This window comes from Teleopsis dalmanni, chromosome 1 (genome assembly GCF_002237135.1).
Source record: "Teleopsis dalmanni isolate 2A chromosome 1, ASM223713v2, whole genome shotgun sequence".
NCBI lineage: Eukaryota > Metazoa > Arthropoda > Insecta > Diptera > Diopsidae > Teleopsis > Teleopsis dalmanni.
The window spans coordinates 163667736-163693099 of record NC_051846.1 but is presented as its reverse complement, the minus strand read 5'-3'; the positions used below and the strand labels follow the sequence as shown (position 1 = coordinate 163693099).

The following is a 25364-nucleotide window of genomic DNA, read 5'->3' as shown; positions in this document are numbered from 1 at the left end:
CATGAAATTCATATTGCAATCAAATTGTTAAATTTTTAATTTAATTCAACTGATTTATTAGTTATAAAGACTCTGATCATAATTAAATACTCTTATTTTTGAATTTACAACTTATCAGTTGAATATGTTTTCATCTATTAGTGCACGAGTTAAAAATAGAATCTTTAAATTTAATTACATATTGATTTATTTTACTAACTAACTACAAAAACATAGTAACAAAAATTTACATTACATGTCTTTGCTCAAAATTTAGCCAGATTCCACCATCTAGTCTAGCCAAAAAGTATTTGGGATCTAATTTATTATCTTTTCGGGTTTTTTCATTCACAGAAATATTAAAGTTAGTCAAAATGGCAACAATAGCAGCTTTCGTCTGTGTTAAAGCAAAACGCATTCCTGCAACATTACAAATAAGTATTCATATTATAAGTATATACACTTCTGTTTATATTTCTATAATTTACCTAAGCAAACACGTGGACCATCTGCAAAACCAAAGTAAACACCCTTTTCACGATATTTTTTCACACCATCAGTTTCTTCTGAAAATCGTTCCGGTATGAACTCTTCAGGTTTTGGATAATACTCCTCGTCATGCATTAAACTGTACAGCGGTAAAGAGACGACATCTCCTAATTGTACCTTTAGTATGGACCCATTCTTGTTGGTTAACTCAATTGGCTCTGTGCATAACTTACTTGTTAACAAGCCTGGAGGAAATATGCGTATCGCCTCTAAAATGTATATAAAAATAAATTTATAACTGTGATAATCTTATCTCTATTATGAATGCATTAAATATTTTCTTTAACAAACCATGCACACAAGCGTCTAGATAAGGTAATTCGCTGAGTTTATCGAAATCTATATTACTATCCCCCTGAAGGTGTTCCAATATTTCAGCACGCAATTTCTCTTGTTTTTCAATATTTCGTCCAAGCTTATTTTTATTTTTGTTGAAAATTATTAAAACCCATTATTTTTAATTTTTAATTTATTTTAAAGACTTACAAGCAAAAGAAGATGCGATATAACACCAGCAGTCGTTTCGAATCCATCCAACAGAAATGTCATGGTATGAGCAGTCAATTGCATAGTATCAAGATTCTTTTTCTGTTGTAATTGTAGCATATAATTTAAAAAGTCCACACGATCCGTCTGCTCAGTCTTTTTTCTTAACTCAATAACACTTTCCATAAGGTTGATGAAATATGTTTCTACAGGCTTTGGTATTAATCGCACCTTATAAAATTGTTTCAAAATTGGGAAGAATCCAACCAATACCATATATATAATAAATACATAAGATTGTTCAAATAGATTTTTGATGTTATTTAGAATGGGTTTGGGATTTTCAGAGAAACTGTCAGCATTTATACCAAGTACACAATCTGTAACTACTTCTGATGTATATCGTAAGGAAAGCTTTATACAGAAAATAAAATATATTTATATATATATTATACTTAAAATTAATATTACAAACTACATACATCTTTACCATCAACACCATCCTTAGGTGCCATTTTTATTTGTTTACGTATGTACTCCACCATTCTGTCGCAGACCTTAGTCGTTACTGGATAAACTGTTTTTATCTGTAAGTAGATTTTCAAATTAAATTTTTTTTAATATACGATCTATATCTTTTATTAATAAAAACTCAGTTTTTGGTAACATTTAATATTTATGACGATATGCTGGAAGTGTTCTCTCTTCCAGCAATTACATCACCAAACACTAAAACTCAGTACCTATCTTTAAGAATATATTTAATAAGAACATACTCTACTAGCCGTAAGACCCGGTGTCACTTCTGCACGACGCTGTTTCCATTCCTCACCTCTTAAACTGAACGGATTATTAGCAAATATAAAATCGGATTTACTATCAACCTAAATGCCATTGATAAATTAAAAAAATAAAATTAAAACTCATAAAGAAGGAAATTGTATAATAAATTAAAGTTGTTATTATTTGCACAATTACCAGCTTACCATAGTAGATGCTTCATTATCGTGAAAATGTTTGAAATCAGTCACATATACTCTGCGAGCTAGTTCCGGACTTGTAACCAACAATGCAGGACTTCTACAGTTAAATATACCCACGAAATCTTCATCTCTTTTGTACTTTCTACAAAAAAATATATAAAATTATCACTACGGACACCAAGAAAAAGTATTGAAAATTATATTCACCTATAAACATCATCCATATCCATAACTATATTACGTTTTTGTGTGTAAATGCTAGGAAAACTTCCATAGAAAGGATTTGGTTTAGGACCATTTACGTTTCGTTTTTTCCAATAATTGGAGTTCCATATTAAGAACAAATATATTAAAGCAACTACAGTAACAATTAAAAAAATTGTTATCAAAAACATTTTGTCGTTGGAAACCAATCTAGACTAGCAGCGATCAGAACATTCACTCTAAAAAAATTAAAATTCAACTGAACTTGAGAGAATATTTTTCATTTTTAAATAATTTTATTCACATATGGAATCTATCTATAAACACAAAGTTTCAATTTATCAATTGAAAAATTTAAAAAAATTAAAACAAATTTGAGCATGTGTTTATATTGTGCCCATATTTATTGTGTTTATATAAAGATACCGTCTATGTAAATAAACAAATACTCTATTTAAGAAAAATAACCAACAATTTGTGATATAGTGATAAAAATAATGCTTAAAAAATATATACATATAAAGATATTATTTGATTGTATTTTGTATTCTAGGGCTTATATTACTGTTTCGCGTTTGAACTTGACCATCCTCCATCAATCCATAACAATGGGCGGAAAAATTAATTTAGTATTCCCATAAAGTTTCTTCAAACAAAATAATTTTAAAGTCGGTCAATTATGACTTGAAATCACGCTATGTAAAGAACACTTAATATGAAATAATTTAAAATAACCGCAATGAAAACAAATGATATTTTAATCAGATATAAAAAATTTTGTCTTGGAAAAATGAAATTGATTTTCTAACAAATTGAGTTTCAAGGATATAGTGATTTTTTATTTTTTATATTTTATTTTTTTATTCTTTATAATGAATTACAAAGGAATGACAGCCATCGATATATTTAGAACCAATGATTGAAGTCTCATTCTAGTAATTAAAAACGACCGGAAGAGATGAATAGGCTTATTATGCAGCAACTTCAGTTTTGCCAAATCCAATAGCAAATTATGTGCTCCACATTCAGAAAGATTTTGAAAATATATTTGAAAAGTATACTGAGAACATATATAGAGAAGCCTCTTACCAGATTTTCCCAGATGTGGATGTTAAAATATATGTAATTTTTAAATATACCGTATACTACTACTATAAAATACCATATACCATACAAAGTGATCGGAGAAATGGAGAAAATTTATTTGTAGCATGCTTACGTAAATAAAAATAAACACTTCTAATTAACTTCTTAATTAGTTAATAATAAAATATGTATTTTTACCCAACTTACTTTAACGTGAACACCTCACCTCGGAGCATTGTGAAGAATATCAGATAATAATTGAAATTCTCATTGTTGTTTTTATCAACTTAACATTATTAGTTTATCATACCGAAATCAATCAAGTTAGGAATGTTGGATAAGTTTTTTGTATTAAAATGATCAGATATATTTTGCTATAGCTATGATAATCTATAAAGTAATCATATTGTAGAACTTCTGTACTAACTCTGCTGTAGCTAAGATATTACCATACTATACTACCAAATTTCTTATTAAAATGAGTGAGGTCTGGAGTTATTGTATAGTTTATCAATAACTTTAATATATCTAGGTAAGCTCAGAAGATATCATCCATGGATGGCATAATATTTGTATGCGTGTGACTTCCAGTAATTATAATTACTGGAATAAAATAAAGTATAGCTAAATTAAATATATTTGTAAAAACATTTATGTAATTATTTTTTACAAATGTAGGGTATTGTGGTGATCATTTGAATGCTAAATTTTTAAAATTTATTTTTTATTATTATTTGTTTTGGAAGAAATTGTACATGTATATGTACAAATTTTTCGTGTATATAAGCTCCACAGCTTTCAATATTCATAACAAAAAATATATATATATAAAAGCCATACTCGTATGTGCTCCAAATATCTAAAAATATATGAATAAATGTTTTACTTGATTTATTATCAACTTTTAACATTTTTGTATTTCTGCTATATTTATCATATTTACCCTATTATAAACACTGAACTTTTAATGACCTACATCAATAAAATAAAACAACTTGAATGCTCCTATAAATAAATAGCGCAATCAATTTTAATCAATCTACTGATAAGAGGAGGTTCAGTAAAATTGAAACACTTAATCAGTTAATTTTATTAGTAGTACTTATAAAGATATTTTTATCTTGAACTTTATTGCTTAATAGCCATCAATAATAATATCAATTTAAGTTGTTTTAATTTAATAAAGGTACAGATAATACAGTATGATGAGCAGAAGCCTCAGAATAACACATCTCACTTTTCGTTATCAACAACAGATTTTAATAAAGAAATATTAACAGCTTTATTCGAATAACTTTTTGTATTATTCTATATGTCAATATATTCGTAGATTACATTTCATAACATCTGAACTAAAGGTTGGAAATTTTTGCAACTTCTTCGTTGTTACCCATTATTTGTGTAATCAATATAAAAATTACATATACTAATTAACACTAGATGGCGTATGTAGGTTTCGTTGAAATAACCATTGTAAGAAGTTAGCTAGCTATATCGATATAAAGCATAGTGGGAACAAATCGATATATATCATTGTCGAATTGGTGTGTCTTGGATATCGTAATATTGAATGTCGTGCTATTGATTCTTCTAACCTATGTTACATAGTTTTAAACTATAAATTAAGTGAAGCCGAATGAAAAATGGATAAATGGCATCGAATAAGCCAATATGTTAATAAATTGACGGGTATAATCCTAAGAATCAGAATATGGGACTGTTTCATAAATATTATGAAATTGTTGCTTTTTTAAAATAATATGTCAAATATCAAATGTTAGAAATCTCAATTATATTGTAAATAAAAAATATTTATAATTGCTGAGTAAAAGCTAATTTATTAGATTCAATGTCTTGTAACATAATACTTTTAAATTACAAACGTTGCTGAATGGCGCATAAAAACGAGTTATTTACTATTATAATAAATTAATATAATAATTTTAATAAAAATTAATTCACTAAGAGTTTAAAAAAGCTTACGAAATAGATTGTAGAACTATTTTTTCTGAACAGAATAAAAAATTATGTATAGCATAAAATTAGTATGTATAGCATGAAGCCATTATATTATTGACAGTTCTCTTTCTATATATCATATTAAAGCTCATATTCAGTGATTTTGTTTTATAAAATACTATATTACAATAAACATATTTTTCCAAAAATTCGGGACAGAGAATTCTGAAAGCTTAAAAGTATTAATTAATCGTAAATGCAGAGCTTACTAGACATGATTGGAATAGATAATTTTTGTAAGAAAATGTATAGAAAATATTTTTTGTTATGATCAACTCAGAAATTTTCTAATGCAAAATACGATATGATTGGAATAGATAATTTTTATAAGAAAATATATAAAAAATATTTTTTGTTATGATCAACTGAGAAAATTTTCTAATGCAAAATACGTAGATATTGAAAGCAAATACAGACAAAAAAATTAATATTCCAGAAAAAACTTGGCAATCTGAATATTTTGATGACAGGCATGCATTCCTTATTATAAATAAAACTTCAAGCACAAGATTATGAATCAATAACAATAAAAACAGTATATTCAAAATCTCTGAAAATCGAACTCAATCTTGAAAATCGAAATGAACTTTAAAAAAATTATTTAGTAAACAAAAACATTTTAATTAAGTAAATTAAGTGAAAAGTAGTATAAATCTCAACACATCTGTAATTAAATAACATATTAATAATATAAAAACATAACATACAAAATAGATAATATGTAGTATGACTAGATTAGGAGGTTTTAATAGAGAATTTTTGAGTATCTCTGATAATGACTATACAAAGGAAATTATTAAACATTTACTATGATGTATTATGTCCCACCCTCTTGAACCAGACGGATTTCTACTTTGACTAATATGTACAGCTTGGCACATATAAAATATATTTATATAATCTAATAATATAAATTATTAATATAAATTTAAAAACTCTTCAATATCATTGTTTATTACATAATAACAATAATATGTAATAAAATAGTCACAGTTTATATATAATATAGTACTGTATCGTATATATTTACTGGTACTTTACAACAGTTTGTTTACAATTCATTACAAATTTAAAAAAATTTAATTTATAATTTGCTTCTATATTTTAACGTTTCTATAACATATCCAGCCAAAACATTCCAGATTCCTCCTTTTAAAATATACTTTCCCTCCTCCCTCCAAACTATTTTATTAGTTTTCTTAGTCGATTTCTATGTTTTTGGTACAGTTCATTCAAATAATATATTTTATTTATATCTATATTATTTATATTTACTTTTATATAATATAATAAAATATCTATATATTTCCAATTTAAAAATATTATATATATATATTATACTATATATTTACTTCTAAAAAAAAATATTACTTTAAAAATGTACTTTAAAAAATGGCATGTGTTTGGGCATTGTCATATCTGCCATATATTTAATATTACAAATAATTTGAGTAATAAAAACTATTTAAATTATTTCTAATTAACTATTCGAAATTGTTACTTAAATATTAATTAAATTTATTAAATTATTTCTAAAAAATTATTCTTTAATAATTATTTTACCGTATTGCATCGCTTTAAACAGAAACTGGCTTACCGTTTCCCAGCTTCTCCGGTTAAAGATTTTTTAGTAATACACGTTTTTAGTGGCAAGAATTATTTTTGAGGATATAACTTTCTCAATTATTCTACAAAATTGCGTTTTTGTTTGAAGTGAATCATATCTTTTTGTTCCCGAAGATTAATACATTGATCTTTGTCATGTTCTTGGTGAGTGCACGGTGTAGTTTTATTTTAGTATTGCTGCTCTTGCTTTAAAGATGATAGATTTTAAAGTTTATTTAATAAGATTTATAAGGTTTTAACTGTTTTACTAGAAGTATTTTAAAAATTGAAATTAAATTTATTAAAATTAATGTGATTTGGAAACATTTTCCTGCATTTACCTTGAAAACATTTCTCTGAAGATTAAATGGTTTCTCTTCCTAATCGGCCGTGGTTCAATCCTAGCTTACGGAGTGAAAGTCTGGCCTTCCGCTGGTTTTGAAACGTAAACATCTTTTTTTGAAGATATTTACATCCAGTTTTTATTATTAAAGATACTCTTAACCTACATCTTTATAATATCAGAATAAATTTTTTTGAATATGATAATTAAAGACTACCTCATTAACTACATATAAAAATATTTAATAAAAATATTTACTATTTTAAAGAATTTTTAAATCAAATGAATTTCATTGATATTTTGGACAACAAAAAAGAAACTGTCTGCTCGCTATGCAATTTAAATAAAGTAGAAGATCTGCAATATTTTATAGGAACGTACCCAGTACTGACAGAGATAGATATTTTGACAGATATATGGTAGATATTTTCAAAACGCCATGCTGTGTGAATCTTAACTAATGGGTGTATTAAATGTTAATGTAAATAGAGAAAAGGTATTTAATTATTTTTAAATAATACTATACAGTTTTAACTGTACTAAAATAAAAATTTAAAATATAACTGTACTAAGAAAGTACTTAACATATATTTTTTTTCATATTGTATTATACAAAGTCAGTTTCATAAATTGTTCAATAAAATTTTTTATTGCAACACCTACTATCATTACGAATTATTCATTAATAACGTTTATTTATTGACTAGTAAAACTTCACAAGTTTTATCGTCTAGTTCACAACAGTTAAAAATATCAATAAAAACAACATTTAATAACTTTTATTGGAGTAATTACTCTTATTTAAAAAAAAAAATACTCATATCTGAACTTGTAAAATGATTCGGCATTACAGTTTTGCATAAAATATTGTGGCATGAGGGAGTCTATAATTTACTAAATTAGTGTCAGCGGAGTAAAAAATAACCATAAACGGATGATTTTTGGAAACCTATTTATAATTTATATGATAATATTTAATAAAAAGTACTTGTTTTATCTAGTGTGATATATTGCGAAATATACCATAAATATGGATATTGAACTCCAGTGCAATTTGAAATTGAAATTGAATATGCGTAGTAACTTGAGTAATAAGTTGATGTGAACTCATTTTCTCAACAACTCACATTCTATATAGTTTTTAATTATTTATATAAGAAGGAATACAGTTTCTAAGTCTTCTTGATCTATTATGCAAGCTAAACTTAACATCATCCATAAGACAGTTAAAATGAATTAAGGTAATACAACAGTGTAAGCTGGTGTATATTTTTACATACAAAAATAGTCTGCTTTTAAATTATTCACTATCAAAAAGACAAGATCAAGATCAAGAATGTTTTCGTTAAGCCACTGATTTCTAGATAATGTGAGATATAATATAGAGAAACTATGAGCATGAGAAACCAATTGTTACATACCAAGCCAACTTCTAACTAAGTATAATTGATATAATATTATATGTAGTTGCAGTGAATAATTAATTATATATAGCTAAGTACTTCTATTGACTATTAAATTATATCTTTTTACAAACAAGAATAAAATAGTGGTAATTTCTTATTCGAATTTTAAATTATTTACGAGTATCCGTTATTTAATTTATAGTTAAATATAAATTGTTTTTAGTTAAATTATTTTTTTTAAGTTTCAAAAGAATGTTGGTCCTACTTAGCCGCTTTAAAAAGAAAGATTATGCTGTTTAGTCATTTTATAAAAAATTTCAGCATTACAAAACTCCAATAAGATGAATATTAGTAAACTTTTATTACTTTTAGGGAAAAAATCTCTATCTATAGATTGTAACAATTAATCTTCAGCCTGAAATTTATTATATTATTAACATAGATGACTCTGGACGTCACTGCTAAAATGAGCTAAAAGAACAGTGTCCTTCTCATGTTCAATCATATTCAATCATATAATCATACTTCAATCATATTTTTATCATCGTGAGACAAGTATATAAGATACGATTTATAATTTTATTTAATTGACTACAAAATGTATCTTCACATTTTTTACCAGTAAGATAGTTCTGGATTGTTAAATATTTGTTTAAAGGCTATGTTGCAGTCATTTGGGTCATTAAGTTCATAAACCTTTTATCAATATAACTACTTTTAACTCTTGAATAAATAACTAAGTTCATATTCCAATTAAATTTATGAATTTTTATTGTAATATAATTTAATTTAAATAATTTATTAATAATTAAAACTTTGATTTTACTTCAATAACTTTTAACTTCGATTTTAGAACATATCACGTTATTATGTTTTCTTTTATTTAATTATTTAATATAATTGGTTTTTCTTTATTAACCATTATCATGTAGCTATAAGAACATAAAAAAAAATTTAGATTAAACGTGTCTTGACTCAAAATTTAGCCAGATTCCACCATCTAGGCTCGCCAAAAAGTATTTGGGATCTAATTTATTATCTTTTCGGGTTTTTTCATTCACAGAAACATTAAAATTACTTAAAATGGCAACAATAGCAGCTTTCGTCTGTGCCAAAGCAAATCGCATTCCTGCAATATTACAAATAAGTATTCATATTATAACTATACATACTTCTGTTTATATTTATATAATTCACCTAAGCAAACACGTGGACCATCTGGAAACCAAAGTAAACACCCTTTTCACGATATTTTTTCACACCATCAGTTTCTTCTGAAAATCGTTCCGGTAGGAACTCTTCAGGTTTTGGATAATACTCCTCGTCATGCATTAAACTGTATAAGGGTAAAGTGACGACGTCTCCTAATTTTACCTTTAGAATTGACCCATTCTTGTTGGTTAATTCAATTGGCTCTGTGCATAACTTATTTGTTAACAAGATAGGAGGGAATAAGCGTATTGCCTCTAAGATGTATATAAAAATAAATTTATTACTGTGGTTATTTAAACTCTACTATAAAAGCATTAAATATATTGTTTAACAAACCATGCACACATGCGTCTAGATAAGGTAATCCATTGTGTTTATCGAAATCTATATTATTATCCCCCTGAAGGTGTTCCAATATTTCAGCACGCAATTTCTCTTGTTTTTCAATATTTCGTCCAAGCTTACATGTGTGGAAAATTATTAAAACCCATTATTTTTAATTTTAAATTTATTTTAAAAGCTTACAAGCAATAAAAGATGCGATATAACACCAGCAGTAGTTTCGAATCCATCCAACAGAAATGTCATGGTATGAGCAGTCAATTGCATAGTATCAAGATTCTTTTTTTGTTGTAATTGTAGCATATAATTTAAATAGTCTACACGATCCGTCTGCCCAGTTTTTTTTCTTAACTCAATAACACTTTCCATAAGATTGATGAAAAATGTTTCTACATGTTTGGGTATGAATCGTACTTTATAAAATCGTTTCAAAATTGGGAAGAATCCAATCAATAACAATTGTATAATAAGTGCATAAGATTGTTCGAATAGATTTTTGATGTTATTAAGAATGGGTTTTGGATTTTCAGAAAAACTGTCAGCATTTACACCAAGTACACAATCTGTAACTACTTCTGATGTATATCGTAAGGAAAGCTTTATAAAGAAAATAAAATATATTTATATATAGTATATATTTTGCTTATATTTAATAGTGTATACATACATCTTTACCATCAACACCATCTTTAGGCGCCATTCTTATTTGTTTACGTATGTACTCCACCATTCTCTCACAGACTTTAACCGTTACTGGATAAACTGTTTTTATCTGTAAGTAGATTATTAAATTAAACTTTTTTTAAAAAGTAACGTCTTAAAACTATAATAACTTTCGTAATATTTTTTTTTTATTTAAATGCTATCTTAATGCTAGACAGAAAATGGTATATCCATACAAATACTATATTAGCAAGCAATTTTATTTAAGAAATAATAAAACAAAATATACTTTAATACTTTAAATACTTTAAAAGCCTACATAAATATGTTAATATATGTGCAGCTTGCTATGAGGACATTAGGTCTGACGCTGTTATATGTGCTCTCTGTCGACCTTGAACAGTCCTTTATAAAATTGCCGAAGCTTTAATGTGTATTGCTCTTTATGGGTTTAAACGTATTGTTGTGCCACGTTTAGAACAGGTAACGTACCCAGGTCTCGTTGAAGATCACAATTTCGAACATTGAATGGTGCATTTACTACACTATTGCAAGTTAACAAGTTTGCTTTACGGCAATAAGATAATTTGTCTTGTTTAATTTTAAGTTGAGCTCTCTTTTTTTCTTAACGTGAGCCTTCCAATGCAGCTTTGCATCCAATGTAATACCAAGTTATTTCGCTTCGTTAGAATGTGATACTTTCATGGAATTTATATATACTGGAGTATAAAATATATTTTTAGTCAGAAATATACAAATCTTAATTATGACTGTTTCAATAGTTCGATTTCAATAAAGGAATTTAGTATTCTTTTTAAGTTGTATATGTTTTTAATATCTTCGATGAAATCGAATTAGAGGAGAAGAATATGTAGTGGTTGTTTAGTCTTCCAATATAATTTGTAAGTGACATTTATAGCTTTTATGTCTGGAGCTTTTAAATCAGTTAAAATAGATTCGCTATTAAAGAATAATAGAAGGTTTTTAAGAATGATAAAAACCTTTTACAGCTACCTTAATTGGCCTAGTTTGTTTGTCTTCATAGCCGTGTCATTAGGGTGGCTCACGTTAAAAGGGGGAAAATTAAAAATTAACTTTTGAATGAGAGCACCCTCTAGGAATATGCCATTGACCAAAAATATGACATTTCTAAAGTTTTGGAGGAATAGGATTAAAAATGATGTTGCGCCACTTGAGCAAAGTTGGGTTTTCAGTACAAAAAACGGAAATTTTTTTAATATAACTTTTATATACTTATTAAGTAATTAATATTTGAATTTTCTCTAATGTGGTTTTAAAATATTAAAATAAACTAATAAATAAATTTGATGTATTACTATGAATTTTAATTTAGAATTTATCATTTCTTTAATTTATTTATTTAGCATAATTTTATTACTAAAATACATCAGTATTAAAGCTATAAGGAAATCCATTAGAAGGACCTTTATTTGCTGTCTCTATCATCTCTTTTCAAGTGTGTGTGATTTAAATAAAAATAAACAATTTATAACAAAATAAATTTGCAAAATTAAAATTAACTTTTTTGAAAAAGACAGTGATTTAATTTATAAAAATTTCACTTTTGGCTTTAAAAACGGACACTATTTTTATAAATTTTGTTTTAGAGTGACTGGGTCAATAGTTTACACAAACTTTAAGATCACATTATACATTCTATCAATTAAATATATTAAAAGTGATTGCTTTTTGCATGCAAATTTAATGAAATCAGATCTGTTCTGTAGTATATGATCTATAACTTTATTAATAAAAACTCAGTTTTTAGTAATATTTAATATTTTTGACGATATGTTGTAAGAGTTGAGTCTTTTATATACTTACTGTATGTTAAATAAAAATTACCTTACTCAGCAACTAAAACTTACAATATTTTTTTAAGAATATATTCAAATATAACTTACTCTATTCGCTGTAAGACCCGGTGTCACTTCTGCACGACGCTGTTTCCATTCCTCACCTTTTAGACTGAACGGATTAGTGGCAAATATAAAATCGGATTTACTATCAACCTAATGACAACAATAAATTAATAAAATAAAATGAAAACTTTTTAAGAAGGAAAATGTATAATAAAATTATATTATTTTTTGTCAATCCCAACTTACCATAGAAGATGCTTCATTATCGTGAAAATGTTTGAAATCAGCTACATATACTCTGCGGGCCAGTTTCGGACTTGTAACCAACAATGCAGGGGTTCTAAAGTTAAATACACCCACGAAATCTTCACCTCCTTTGTACTTTCTAGAAAAATATATATATAAGTGTTACTACCAACACCAAGAAAAAGTATAGTAAAGTATATTTACCTATAAACATCATCCATATCCATAACTATATTACGTTTTTGTGTGTAAATGCTAGGGAAAGTTCCATAGAAAGGATTAGGTTTCGGACCATTTACGTTTCGTTTTTTCCAATAATTGGAGTTCCATATTAAGAACAAATATATTAAAGCAACTACAGTAACAATTAAAATAATTGTTGTTAAAATCATTTTGTAATTGGGAACCAATCTAGGCTAACAGCGATCAGAACATCCACTCTAAAAAATTAAAATTCAACTGAACTTGAAAGAGTAGTTCTCATATTTATATAATTTTGTACACAAATGAAATCTGTCTATAATCTATAAACAAATTTTTAACTTATCAATTGAAAATTTTAAAAATTATAAAACAAATTTGAGCATGTGTAAGCACATATTTATTGTGTTTTGTATAAAGATACCGTCAATGTAAATAAACAAATACTCTTATGTATGAAATATAATTAACAACATTTTATGTAAAGATAAAGAAAAATGTTTAAAAAATATATGCAAATGTCATTATTTGATTGCATTTTTTATTCTAGTACTCATGTTACTGTTTTGTGATTGAACTTGACCATCCGCCGTTCATCCATAACAATAGGCGAAAAAGTTAATTTAGTATTCCCATAAACCTTCGCTAAAAAAATAATTTTAAAGTCGGGCAACTATGACTCTAAATCACGCTATGCAAAGAACTTCATATAAAATTATTTAAAAAATCCGTAATGAACACAAATGATATTTAAATCGATGTTTTAATCAGATATAATAAATTTAGTTCAGGAAAAATGGAATTAAGTTTCTACCAAATTGAGTCTAATTCAAGTATATATTGCTTTTTGTATTCATAGGCAGAAAATATTTACATATAAAACTTTAACCCACCAAAACCAACTCTTTATAACAAATTACAAAGGAATAACAGCCATCGATATATTTAGGATCAATGATTGAAATCTCATTCTAGTAGTTAAAAACGACCGAAAGAGGTGAATATGCTTATTATTCAGCGACTTGAATTTTGTCAAACCCGACAGCAAATTATGTGCTGCAGATTGAGAAAAATGTTGGAAATATAATGGAGAAGTATACTAAGAGCAAAGAGAAGCCTATTATCGGATCTCACCAGAAGTGGATGTTAATTTATGTCATTCTTGATTATACCGTATGCTACTACCACAATGTATTTTTAATCTAGTTTACTTTAACATGAATACCTCAACTCTTACATCAAATAACAATTGAAACTTTTATTGTAACATTATTAGTTTGTCATCGGAATCAATCAAGTTGGGAATGTACGTTGAGTATTTTATGTTAAAAATGCATTGAACTCGAATATTATGTCAGCAATATTGTAAGTACTGTGCTCTTTTAAATTCGCAAAATTTATATTCGAAATAGTAGTAGCCAACACCAGTCTTTCTTATACCAATCAAATTAAAATAATTAATAAATTACTTCTATAGTTCATTTAATTAAGATAACCCACTGAAAAATACGCCTGCCATTTTCTTCTGAAATCCACATTACTTAATGTGTCACATAGTACTAGATGCTTCTTTAAAAGCATTATAGGTTTACTTCGTAAACAGTACAGTACAATAATGTACACCTAAACATATAACTATTTGATTTTGAGTTTTTGCATAATTGAGGATAGTATCAAAATATTGCCAATTTCAGTTTTCAGAATTTTATATAATTAATAAATCAATGAAAAAAAGAAATCCATCTTCGTCTTGAGTAAAAATGATCAAAGTTATAAAACTACAGCTGTGACGTAATCGTAAAGATATTAACTGTGCTGTAACTAAGATGTTAAAATATTATGTTAACAAATTACTTATAGAAATGAGTCTTGAGTCTTGAATCGAAAACATTCTATAGTTTATATGTCTACCTTTAATATGTCTAGGTTAACTCAAAAGACACCATCCATGGGAGGCACAATATTTGTGACTTTTAGTCATTATAGTTATAATAAAAAAATAGTTTAAAAACATTTGTGTAATTGTTTTTTACAAATATAAAAGGTTAATTGTAATTTGGAACAAATTGTGCATATCCCATCTAAATTTTTCAGTACATGTAGAGCTCTTGGTATTCATAACAAATATAAATATATGTTTCTTATATGCTCTAAATACCTAAGAACATATGAAAAAAAATTTTTATCAATATTTAATATTTTTGTATTTCTGCATGTCACTATATAAATATATAGTGACACGCAATTATAAATACAATTATATTTGCTAAACTTATTAAAGATACTAAACTCTTAATGACCTACATCAATAAAATGAGACAACTTGAATGCTCGTTTAAATATATAGCACAATCATTTCTAGTCAACCTACTGATAAGAGGTTTGGTAAAATTAACACTTAACATTAATCAGTTAATGTTATTAGAAGCACTTATAGAGTTAGTTTCTATTGAATTTTATTGCTTAATAGCCGTCAATAATAATATCAATTTGTGTAGTTTAATTTTAATAAAGTTACAGATAATACAGTATAATGAGCAAAAGCATTAGAATAATTCACCTCACTTTTTGTTATCGACAACAAATTTTAATAAAGAAAGCTAAACAGCTTTATTCGAACAACTTTTTGCCTTCCCGGTCATACTTCCCGGTCAATTTGGCTATAAATCCAAATGCGATTGGTCTTTTCGATCCGTTTATAAAAATTAAATTTTAATTTAATAAAATTATTTAAAGAAACAAAATTTAACTTTTTGTTTAAATAACTCCAAGTGACGTGCGTGAAGTGGTAATGCTAAAGTATTAATTATTTTTAAAAGTTTACTAAATCATAATTATATTTAATAAATTCATGTATAGGAGCCTCCAACTATTGAAGTATGCTATAGACCAGCATACTGGAGAGTGATTCCAGGTAGGTATTTGTTTATTATCACGATGTTAATTTTAATGCACTTCATTTCTTGCAGGTGATTCACCAGCAATAATAAAGCTATTGTATGTAGATTGGAAATTTGTTCAAAGTTTGTATCCTTACAGTCTGACCAATAAAACTTTTGATTCTTTTGAAGAATTTTCCTTAATAAATATGTTTTCGTTGATAGTTTTGGAATGAATCTGGAATAGTATGACAACAATCCAAGAAATATTTTTACGTCGTCAGCATTTCTTGGCTGCTCTATTTTATTTATGGTTTCTACTTTTTCGGATGATTTTGAAATTTTTTCATGTTCAATTTCGTCACCCAAAGCCCGGATCTTAGTTTTGAAAAATTCGCATTCACTTGAGTTTAAGTATAAATAAAATTGTTGCAGTGTACTTAAACTTACTTACTGTACTTTAATAAGTTATGTTCAAACTCTTCTGGAGTAGATCCATGTACAAGTAAGTCGTCGAAGTAGGAAATTGTCTTTGATAAGCCTTGTAATATGTTATTGATAACTTTATTAAATTCATATGGTGCTGTTTCAATATCAAACGACAATCTATTCATCCGGAATGTTCCTTTGTGTGTCGAAATCGTTTGTATTTCACTCGACTCCTTGCTTACCTTTAAATGTAGATACGCTTTGAACAAATCCAATTTGCAAAAATATTTTGAACCTATTTAACTATTTAGTATATTGTCTGTTTTCTGAATCGAGTAGTTTAAGCAAACGAGAGATGGGTTAATGGTTGCCTTGTAATCGACACACAACCTTACACTTTCGTCTGTCTTTGGGATCACTGCCAGTAGCGAACCCCAATCATTTGCATTGAGTTGGCTTATGATGTCTTCTTATCCCAGAGTTTCTAGTTCTTTTAGACCATCGGACATCTCTCGAACTTTAATAAGGACAGGTTTTGCTTTTTCTCTTAACCTCAGATTAACTTTGATATTGGAAACACACGCTATTCTTTGAGAAAATACTTCTGGAAACTTCTGCCCAATTTTATAACTGTCAATCTTATGGAGATTTATTTTTAACTTTCTGATCCATGACCTTCCTAATAGTGGTGAATATTCATGTGGCACAATGTAGGTACATGTTTTCTTGACAAGCGTGATTATCATATCTAACTTGAATTACTTCTGGCGCTAACACCATTTTTGTGTATGAACGGAAAGCTATCTTAGATCGCAAGATATTTATTTTAAAATTCAAGTTTTCGAATAATTTTTTTGGTAGTGCAATTACGTAATAAATGTTGCTGTCTATGTGTCTGCTTTCGAAAATATCAACTATTTCGTTAAAACCATAAATTTAATTGATTCCGTTTTCATCGTCACTGACTTGATTGATTGGTATCTCGCATTAATCTCTGAATGCATACTTTTACAACGTGTCCTTTTTTCCCACAACCCTAACACTTTCGCTTGTGGGAAAAAAGGGTTTACCGGATGTTATTTACCCGAATTCTATGATTACTGCAGGCACATATAAACTCTTCAAAGTTTATATTTGAACGTTCATTAGTTTTGAATTTCATTCTTTCTGACTATGAGATTTCTTACACTGACTTTGTAACAAAAAATTTTGTTTCCCAATCATTTTCTAATTTAAGTCACTCATAATGGAGCTTAGATGTGAAAAATTATTTTATCATTAACATAGAGAACTCTGGATGTTACTCCAAAAATGAGTGAGACAAGTACATAAGATTTGGTCTATAATTTTATTTAATTGACTCTTAAATATATTTAAGCATTTTTTTACCAATGAGATAGTTCTTAATTATTACATATTTGTTTAACTGCTGTTTTGACATCATTTAAGTCACTTAGTTCATAAACTTTTTATCAATATAGATAGTTTAAACTCTCGAATAAATAAAGTTCATATTGCAAACATAATTTATTATGATTTATTAAATTAAATATAATTTAATTTAATTTAAATTACTTATTAATAATTAAGACTTCAATTATAATTTAATAGCTTTTATCTCCGATTTTATAAAATATCAGTTTATCACATTTTCTTTTATTAGTGCGCAGGTTCAGAATAGATTATTTTTTTAATTAATTAATTTAATTAAAAACATAACACCAAAAATGTACATTTAATGTCTTTGCTCAAAATTTAGCCAGATTCCACCTTCTAGGCCTCCAAAAAAGTTTTTGGGATCTAATTTATTATCTTTTCGGGTTTTTTCATTCACAGAAATATTAAAGTTAGTCAAAATGGCAACAATAGCAGCTTTCGTCTGTGTTAAAGCAAAACGCATTCCTGCAACATTACAAATAAGTATTCATATTATAAGTATATACACTTCTGTTTATATTTCTATAATTTACCTAAGCAAACACGTGGACCATCTGCAAAACCAAAGTAAACACCCTTTTCACGATATTTTTTCACACCATCAGTTTCTTCTGAAAATCGTTCCGGTAGGAACTCTTCAGGTTTTGAATAATACTCCTCGTCATGCATTAAACTGTATAAGGGTAAAGTGACGACGTCTCCTAATTTTACCTTTAGAATTGACCCATTCTTGTTGGTTAACTCAATTGGCTCTGTGCATAACTTATTTGTAAATAACACAGGAGGAAATAAGCGTATTGCCTCTAAAATGTATATAAAAATAAATTTATAACTGATAATTTTATCTCTATTATGAATGCATTAAATATTTTCTTTAACAAACCATGCACACATGCGTCTAGATAAGGTAATTCGCTGAGTTTATCGAAATCTATATTATTATCCCCTTGAAGGTGTTCCAATATTTCAGCACGCAATTTCTCTTGTTTTTCAATATTTCGTCCAAGCTTATTTTTATTTTTGTTGAAAATTATTAAAACCCATTATTTTTAATTTTTAATTTATTTTAAAGACTTACAAGCAATAAAAGATGCGATATAACACTAGCAGAAGTTTCGAATCCATCCAACAGAAATGTCATGGTATGAGCAGTAAATTGCATTGTGTCAAAATTTTTTTTCTGTTGTAATTGTAGCATATAATTCAAAATGTCCACACGATCCGGCTGTTCAGTTTTTTTTCTTAAGTCAATAACACTTTCCATAAGATTAATGAAAAATGTTTCTACATGTTTGGGTATGAATCGGACTTTATAAAATCGTTTCAAAATTGGGAAAAATCCATTCAATAACGTTTGTATAATAAGTGCATAAGATTGTTCAAATAGATTTTTGATGTTATTTAGAATGGGTTTTGGATTTTCAGAGAAACTCTCAGCATTTATACCAAGCACACAATCTGTAACTACTTCTGACGTATATCGTAAAGAAAGCTTTATACAGAAAATAAAATATATTTATATATATATTATACTTAAAATTAATATTATAAATTACATACATCTTTACCATCCACACCATCCTTAGGCGCCATTCTTATTTGTTTACGTATGTACTCCACCATTCTGTCACAGACCTTAATCGTTACTGGATAAACTGATTTTATCTATAAGTAGATTATTAAATTAAATTTTTATTTAAAAATTAATGGTTTAAAACCTAAATGACTTGCGTTATATATAAATTTTTTTATATCTACGTATATTAATGCTAGTTTGATAATTACAACTATTATACATATATTAACAAGCAATTTTATTTAAGAGACAATAAAACAACATATACTATAAATGCCTACATAAACATGTAAATATTTGTGCAGCTTGCTATGACGATATAGGGTCTGACACTGTTGTACGTTTGAACCGTCGACGTTGAGTAGTGGTTTGTAGAAGACCGAAAGCTTCAATTTTAATCGCATTTTGCCACATTTTGAACAGGTACCATACCCAGGTCATGTTGACAGTAAAAAAGTAAAATTTACTTTTTTGAAAAAGACAGTGATTTAATTTATAAAAATTTCACTTTTGACTTTATAAACGGGCACTATTCTCATAAATTTTATTTTAGAGTCATTGGTTTTATTCTTTACAATAACTTTGAGACTACGTAATTATTCTTTCAATTAAAAACATTAAAAGTTGCGGAGTGATTATTTTTCGCATTCACTTTCAATGAAATCAGATCTGTTCTATAGTATACGATCTATATCTTTTATTAATAAAAATTTACGGCCTTATTCATAAAAAGTTATAGTAGGTTTGTAATACATTTTATCAAAAATGTTATTCATAAACGTTATTTAACAGTGTTATAAAGCATTTATAAAACTCTATTCATAAACGTATTTTAAAGTTAAAATGCTGTTAAAATGCTGTTAAAATATGTCAAAATTTATAATAGGTTTATACCTTCTATAACAGCATTTTAAGCAAAATTTTTGATTGTGTAGTAATTTTTATTGGGTGAATTACAATTAAATATGGATGCCATAAGCATAATTAAAGAAATTGGAGAGTATTTAATTTAATTTAAAAATATATAAACAACGTGGAGATCCGTTTATGCTGCGTGATGATGAATTTCAAACGATTTTCAAAAAAGGGTGTAGAAAAGATAACTGACTTGGTGAAACAGGACTTCACGTTTGATAGTAGAGGCGCTGGAACTTCCGCAAGATTATAAGTTCTAGTAGCTTTGCGATGTTGGAGTCGTAGAGAAGTAACTAATCTTTTTCAAATACTATTACTTACTAAAAGCTTTTAATATAAAAGGTACAAGAAGATGCAGGTGATTTACACGGCCTTAGCCAGGCTACAGTCAGTTGCATTTGCGTTAGAGTAGCTAGGGCTCTTGCAAAACATGCCGCAACTGTGATTAAAATGCCAGAATCATTGATAGAAGAGGAAGCAAATATGAAAAGCTTCAAACGCATAAAAAATTTTCCAAATGTGATTGGTGCAATTGATTGCGCGCACATAAAAATTAAAAAAGTGGGTGGAGATATTTCCTAATATTATATAAATCGGAAAGGGTTTTATTCATTAAACGAACAAGTGCGTATTTTTAGTAGCTTTAAAATATTTACTTACATTAAAAAACAAATTATATTTTGAAGGTGGTATGTGATGCAAATTTAAAAAGTTGCAATATAGTCGCAAGATGGAGAGATAGTACGCACGACTGCCGGATTTTCGATGAGTCAATTCTTAAAGAACAGTTAGAGGCAGGAAAATTCAAAGGGCGCTTGGTTGGCGATTCAGGATACAAACTTCAACCATACCTATTCACTCCAATACTGAAACCACAAAACGCAAAAGAAGAACGATACAATGCTGCACACATTGCCACCAGAAATACAATTGAAAGATGCTTTGGTGTGTGGAAGCAAAGATTTCGTTGCCTTCTAGATGGGTTGAATATATCATTGGAGAATGCGAAAACAGTTATAGTCGCACTTGCAGTATTGCACAATTTTGCAGTTACTTACAATGAAAATGACTCCAAAATACCTTATAATGACAATTTTTCTGCGGCTATCAACTTTAGTTCCTTATCTGACTGTGAAGAAATATGTGATGATAATTCAACAAATCGAAAGAAACCTAATGTTATATTAAAAACATTTATTGAAAAAAACTTTTGATGAAATTGCAAATTAAATAACGATTTATTAATCTTAAAAAATTTTTTAAATTTTTATTTTTGTGCTGCATTAATTCATATTTCTCACAGTGTTGTAAAATGTTTTGTGTTTAACAGTAATGTTATTAACATTTGTATTATAGTTATCAAAGGTTTATAATACGTTTATGAATAATGTGCATTATAAGGCCATTATAAAGTTAAAATACATTTTAACTAAAATGTATTTAAAAAGCATTTTAAGAAATTTTTATGAATAAGGCCGTTAGTTTATAGCAATATTTCATATTTGTGACAATACACTGGAAGACTTATAAATTTACTGTTTTTATAATAAAATTTATTTTGCTCAACAACTTAAATTCACAATATTTTTTAAGAATATATTCAAATATAACTTACTCTACTCGGTGTAAGACCCGGTGTCACTTCTGCACGACGCTGTTTCCATTCCTCACCTTTTAAACTGAACGGATTATTAGCAAATATAAAATCGGATTTACTATCAACCTAAATGACAATAATAAATTAATAAAAAAAAAATTTCTTAAGCTTTTAAAAAAGGAAATTGTATAATAAATCAAAAGTGGTTATTATTTGCACAATTACCAGCTTACCATAGCAGATACTTCATTATCGTGAAAATGTTTGAAATCAGTCACATATACTCTGCGGGCCAGTTGCGGACTTGTAACCAACAACACAGGGCTTCTAAAGTTAAATATACCCACGAAATCTTCGTCTCTTTTGTACTTCCTGCAAATATTTATAAAATTATCACTTCCGACACCAAAACAAAGAGTAGTTAATTATAGTCACCTATAAACATCATCCATATCCATAACCATATTACGTTTTTGTGTATAAATGCTAGGAAAATTGCCATAGAAAGGATTTGGTTTCTGACCATTTACGTTTCGTTTTTTCCAATAATTGGAGTTCCATATTAAGAACAAATATATTAAAGCAACTACAGTAACAATTAAAAAAATTGTTGTCAAAAACATTTTGTCATTGGAAACCAATCTAAAATAGCCGCGATCAGAACATTCACTCTAAAAAATTAAAACTCAACTGAACATGAAAGAGTATTTCTCATATTTATGTAATTTTATTCACACATGGAATCTATCTATAACCTGTCTATAATCTACAAGCAAACTTTTAACTTATCTATGGAAAAATTTAAAAATTATAAAACAAATTTGACCACATGTAAGCACATATTTATTATGTTTATATAAAAATACTTTCAATGAAAATAAACAAATACTCTTATGTTTGAGAAATAAATAATAATATTTTAGATAGAGAAAAAAAAATATTTAAAAGATATTTACGCAAGTCATTGTTAGATTGCTTTTTTATTCTAGCACTAATGTTACTGTTACGTGATTGAACTTGAACATCCGCCGTTCATCCATAACAATAGGCGAAAAAGTTAATTTAGTATTCCCATAAAGCTTCGTCAAACATAATAATTTTAAAGTTGGTCAACTATAACTCGAAGTCACACTATATGAAGAAACCTTAATATGAAATAATTTAAATAATTCACAATGAAAACAGATATAATTTTAATCAGTTCTAATAAATTTCGTTTTGGAAAAATGGAATTAAGTTTCTACCAAATTGAGTCTAATTAAAGGATATATTGATTTTTTATCTATAGACAGAAAGGTATTTACATATGAAACTATAACACACCAACATCAATTCTTTATAACGATTAACAACCATCGATATATTTAGGATCAAGATTAAAATCTCATTTTAGTAATTAAAAACGACCGAAAGAGGTGAATACGCTTATTATACAGCAACTTGAATTTTGTCAAACCCGACAGCGAATTATATGCTGCAGATTGAGAAAAATGTTGAATAAATAATAGAGAAATATACAAAGAACAGAGATGAACCGGATTTCACTAGAAGTTAATGTTAATATATGTCATTCTTAATTATACCGTATACTACTACTACTATGAAATACCATATACGAAGCGATCATTAAGGATATGTGATGAAAATGTATTTTTAACCTGTATATTTAAAGTATGTATAATGTTTCAAAATACAGAAGAATATTATTAATATGTAAAATAAAAACTTCATTAAGTCAGCAATAAAATATGTATTTTTATCCCAACTTACTTTAACATGAATATCTCAGATCGAATATCATATAATAATTAAAATTCGTATTGTAACTTTATTAGTTTGTCACCAAAATCAATCAAGGTAGGAATGTTACTTGAGTTCTTTATGTTAAAAAATGCACTGAACTCGCACAATATTGTGAATATATTGTGAATATTGTGCTCTTTTGAAATTCGCAGAATTTATATTCGAAATAGTAGCAGTCAACACCAGTCTTTCTTATACCAATCAAATTAAAAAAATTAATAAATTAGATCTGGAGTCTTAAATCAAAGACATTTTATATGGCTGCAATATGTCTAGGTTAACTCAAAAGACAACATCCATGAAAGGCGGAATATTTGTGACTTCTAGTAATTATAACAAAAATATAACATAACATTTATGTAATTGTTTTTTATAAATATAGAGTACTGTGATGACCATATTGAACGCTTTAAATTTTTTATTATTATTTATTTATTATTTATTATTTAATCTTATTATTTCGTAGATATTGTACATGTGCCATCTATATTTTTCAGTATATATAGAGCTCTTGGTATTCACAACAAAAAATATATATCTCATATATGCTCTAAATATCTAAAAATATATGGAAAAGTTTTTTATTTATTATCAATATTTAATATTTTTGTATTTTTACATGTCACCATATTTTTAAAGTGACATGCATATAAAAATACACGTGTAAATAAATAGCACAATTATGCCTAGTCAACCTACTGATAAGAGGTTCGGTAAAATTAAAACAATCAGTTAATTTTTTTAGAAGCACTTGTGGAGATAGTTTTCTCTTGAATTTTATTGCTTATTAACCACCAATAATAACATCAGTGACGACTGCTATAAGGTGCGGAGGTACGCGGCGCACACCCTAACATAATTTGCAAATTGTCAAATAATATATATAAATTTATTAAATATCTTTACATCAATATCTTTACATATATTTTTAAAGATTTAAGTTTTAGCAAAAACAAATATAATTGTCTATGAAAACTCCTTTAATTTGCTTCTCTTAGCTACTAAAATCGCTAGTTGTGCTCCTAAGTTTGCAGCTCACATCGCAAAACATTTCTATCATACATATTTCGTCTTTCCCCTTTAAGCAATTTCATTCATAAATTTCTGTCATAAATGTACACAAAAGTAGAATGAACAAAATAATGTGCGTGTGCTCTAGCTTAAAATATGAGAAGTAGCGATTGGGAATTGTATGGGAATATTTTCTGTTCTATTCGAATATCAACTACATGTATAACAACTCAACATGTTGACTTGCCGAAGCGGTTAGATATGCGGCTAAAGTTTGCAGCTCACATCACCAAACATTTCTTTCAAATTTCGTCTCTCCCCTTTTAGCTGTTGCTCCAGTGAATAATAACAGCTTTGTGTGCGGAGTAACTAACCGCACATTTATACATTGCAAGTGTGTTCGATTGTGTTTGATCACTGCATAGACATGTATAGTTCTAAGTACAAACTCTTTTGTTTGAAAAAAGTTGGTTTGATGTTATAAGATATATGTTATGTGAAAAGTTGTAT

At 27.3% G+C, this 25364-nt stretch overlaps 2 protein-coding genes and 1 pseudogene across 3 annotated transcripts; all 3 read right to left on the bottom strand.

The window, feature by feature from the left end:
• Window positions 1-163: 163 nt before the first annotated feature.
• LOC119669803 (probable cytochrome P450 28a5) lies at window positions 164-2951 on the bottom strand. 2 transcript variants are annotated; one of them, XM_038079827.1, is made up of 9 exons: window positions 2718-2951; window positions 2205-2440; window positions 2001-2139; window positions 1791-1898; window positions 1497-1601; window positions 1015-1428; window positions 820-943; window positions 468-737; window positions 164-399 (listed from the first exon to the last, which is right to left on the bottom strand). In XM_038079827.1, exons 2-9 carry the CDS (start codon window positions 2390-2392, stop codon window positions 227-229), a joined length of 1521 nt encoding a protein of 506 aa, XP_037935755.1. In that variant the 5' UTR covers window positions 2393-2440; window positions 2718-2951; the 3' UTR covers window positions 164-226. The 2 variants fall into 2 exon arrangements, with proteins under 2 accessions (XP_037935755.1, XP_037935754.1); XM_038079826.1 differs by having other exon boundaries at window positions 2767-2951.
• Window positions 2952-9562: 6611 nt separating this feature from the next.
• LOC119669304 lies at window positions 9563-13416 on the bottom strand (annotated as a pseudogene).
• A 4749-nt stretch (window positions 13417-18165) lies between these two features.
• LOC119669802 (probable cytochrome P450 28a5) lies at window positions 18166-22720 on the bottom strand. Its single transcript, XM_038079825.1, has 8 exons — window positions 22476-22720; window positions 22274-22412; window positions 22059-22166; window positions 19513-19617; window positions 19031-19444; window positions 18836-18959; window positions 18486-18755; window positions 18166-18417 (listed from the first exon to the last, which is right to left on the bottom strand). The coding sequence occupies exons 1-8, from the start codon at window positions 22661-22663 to the stop codon at window positions 18251-18253; spliced, it is 1515 nt and encodes a 504-aa protein (XP_037935753.1). The 5' UTR covers window positions 22664-22720; the 3' UTR covers window positions 18166-18250.
• Window positions 22721-25364: the final 2644 nt, after the last annotated feature.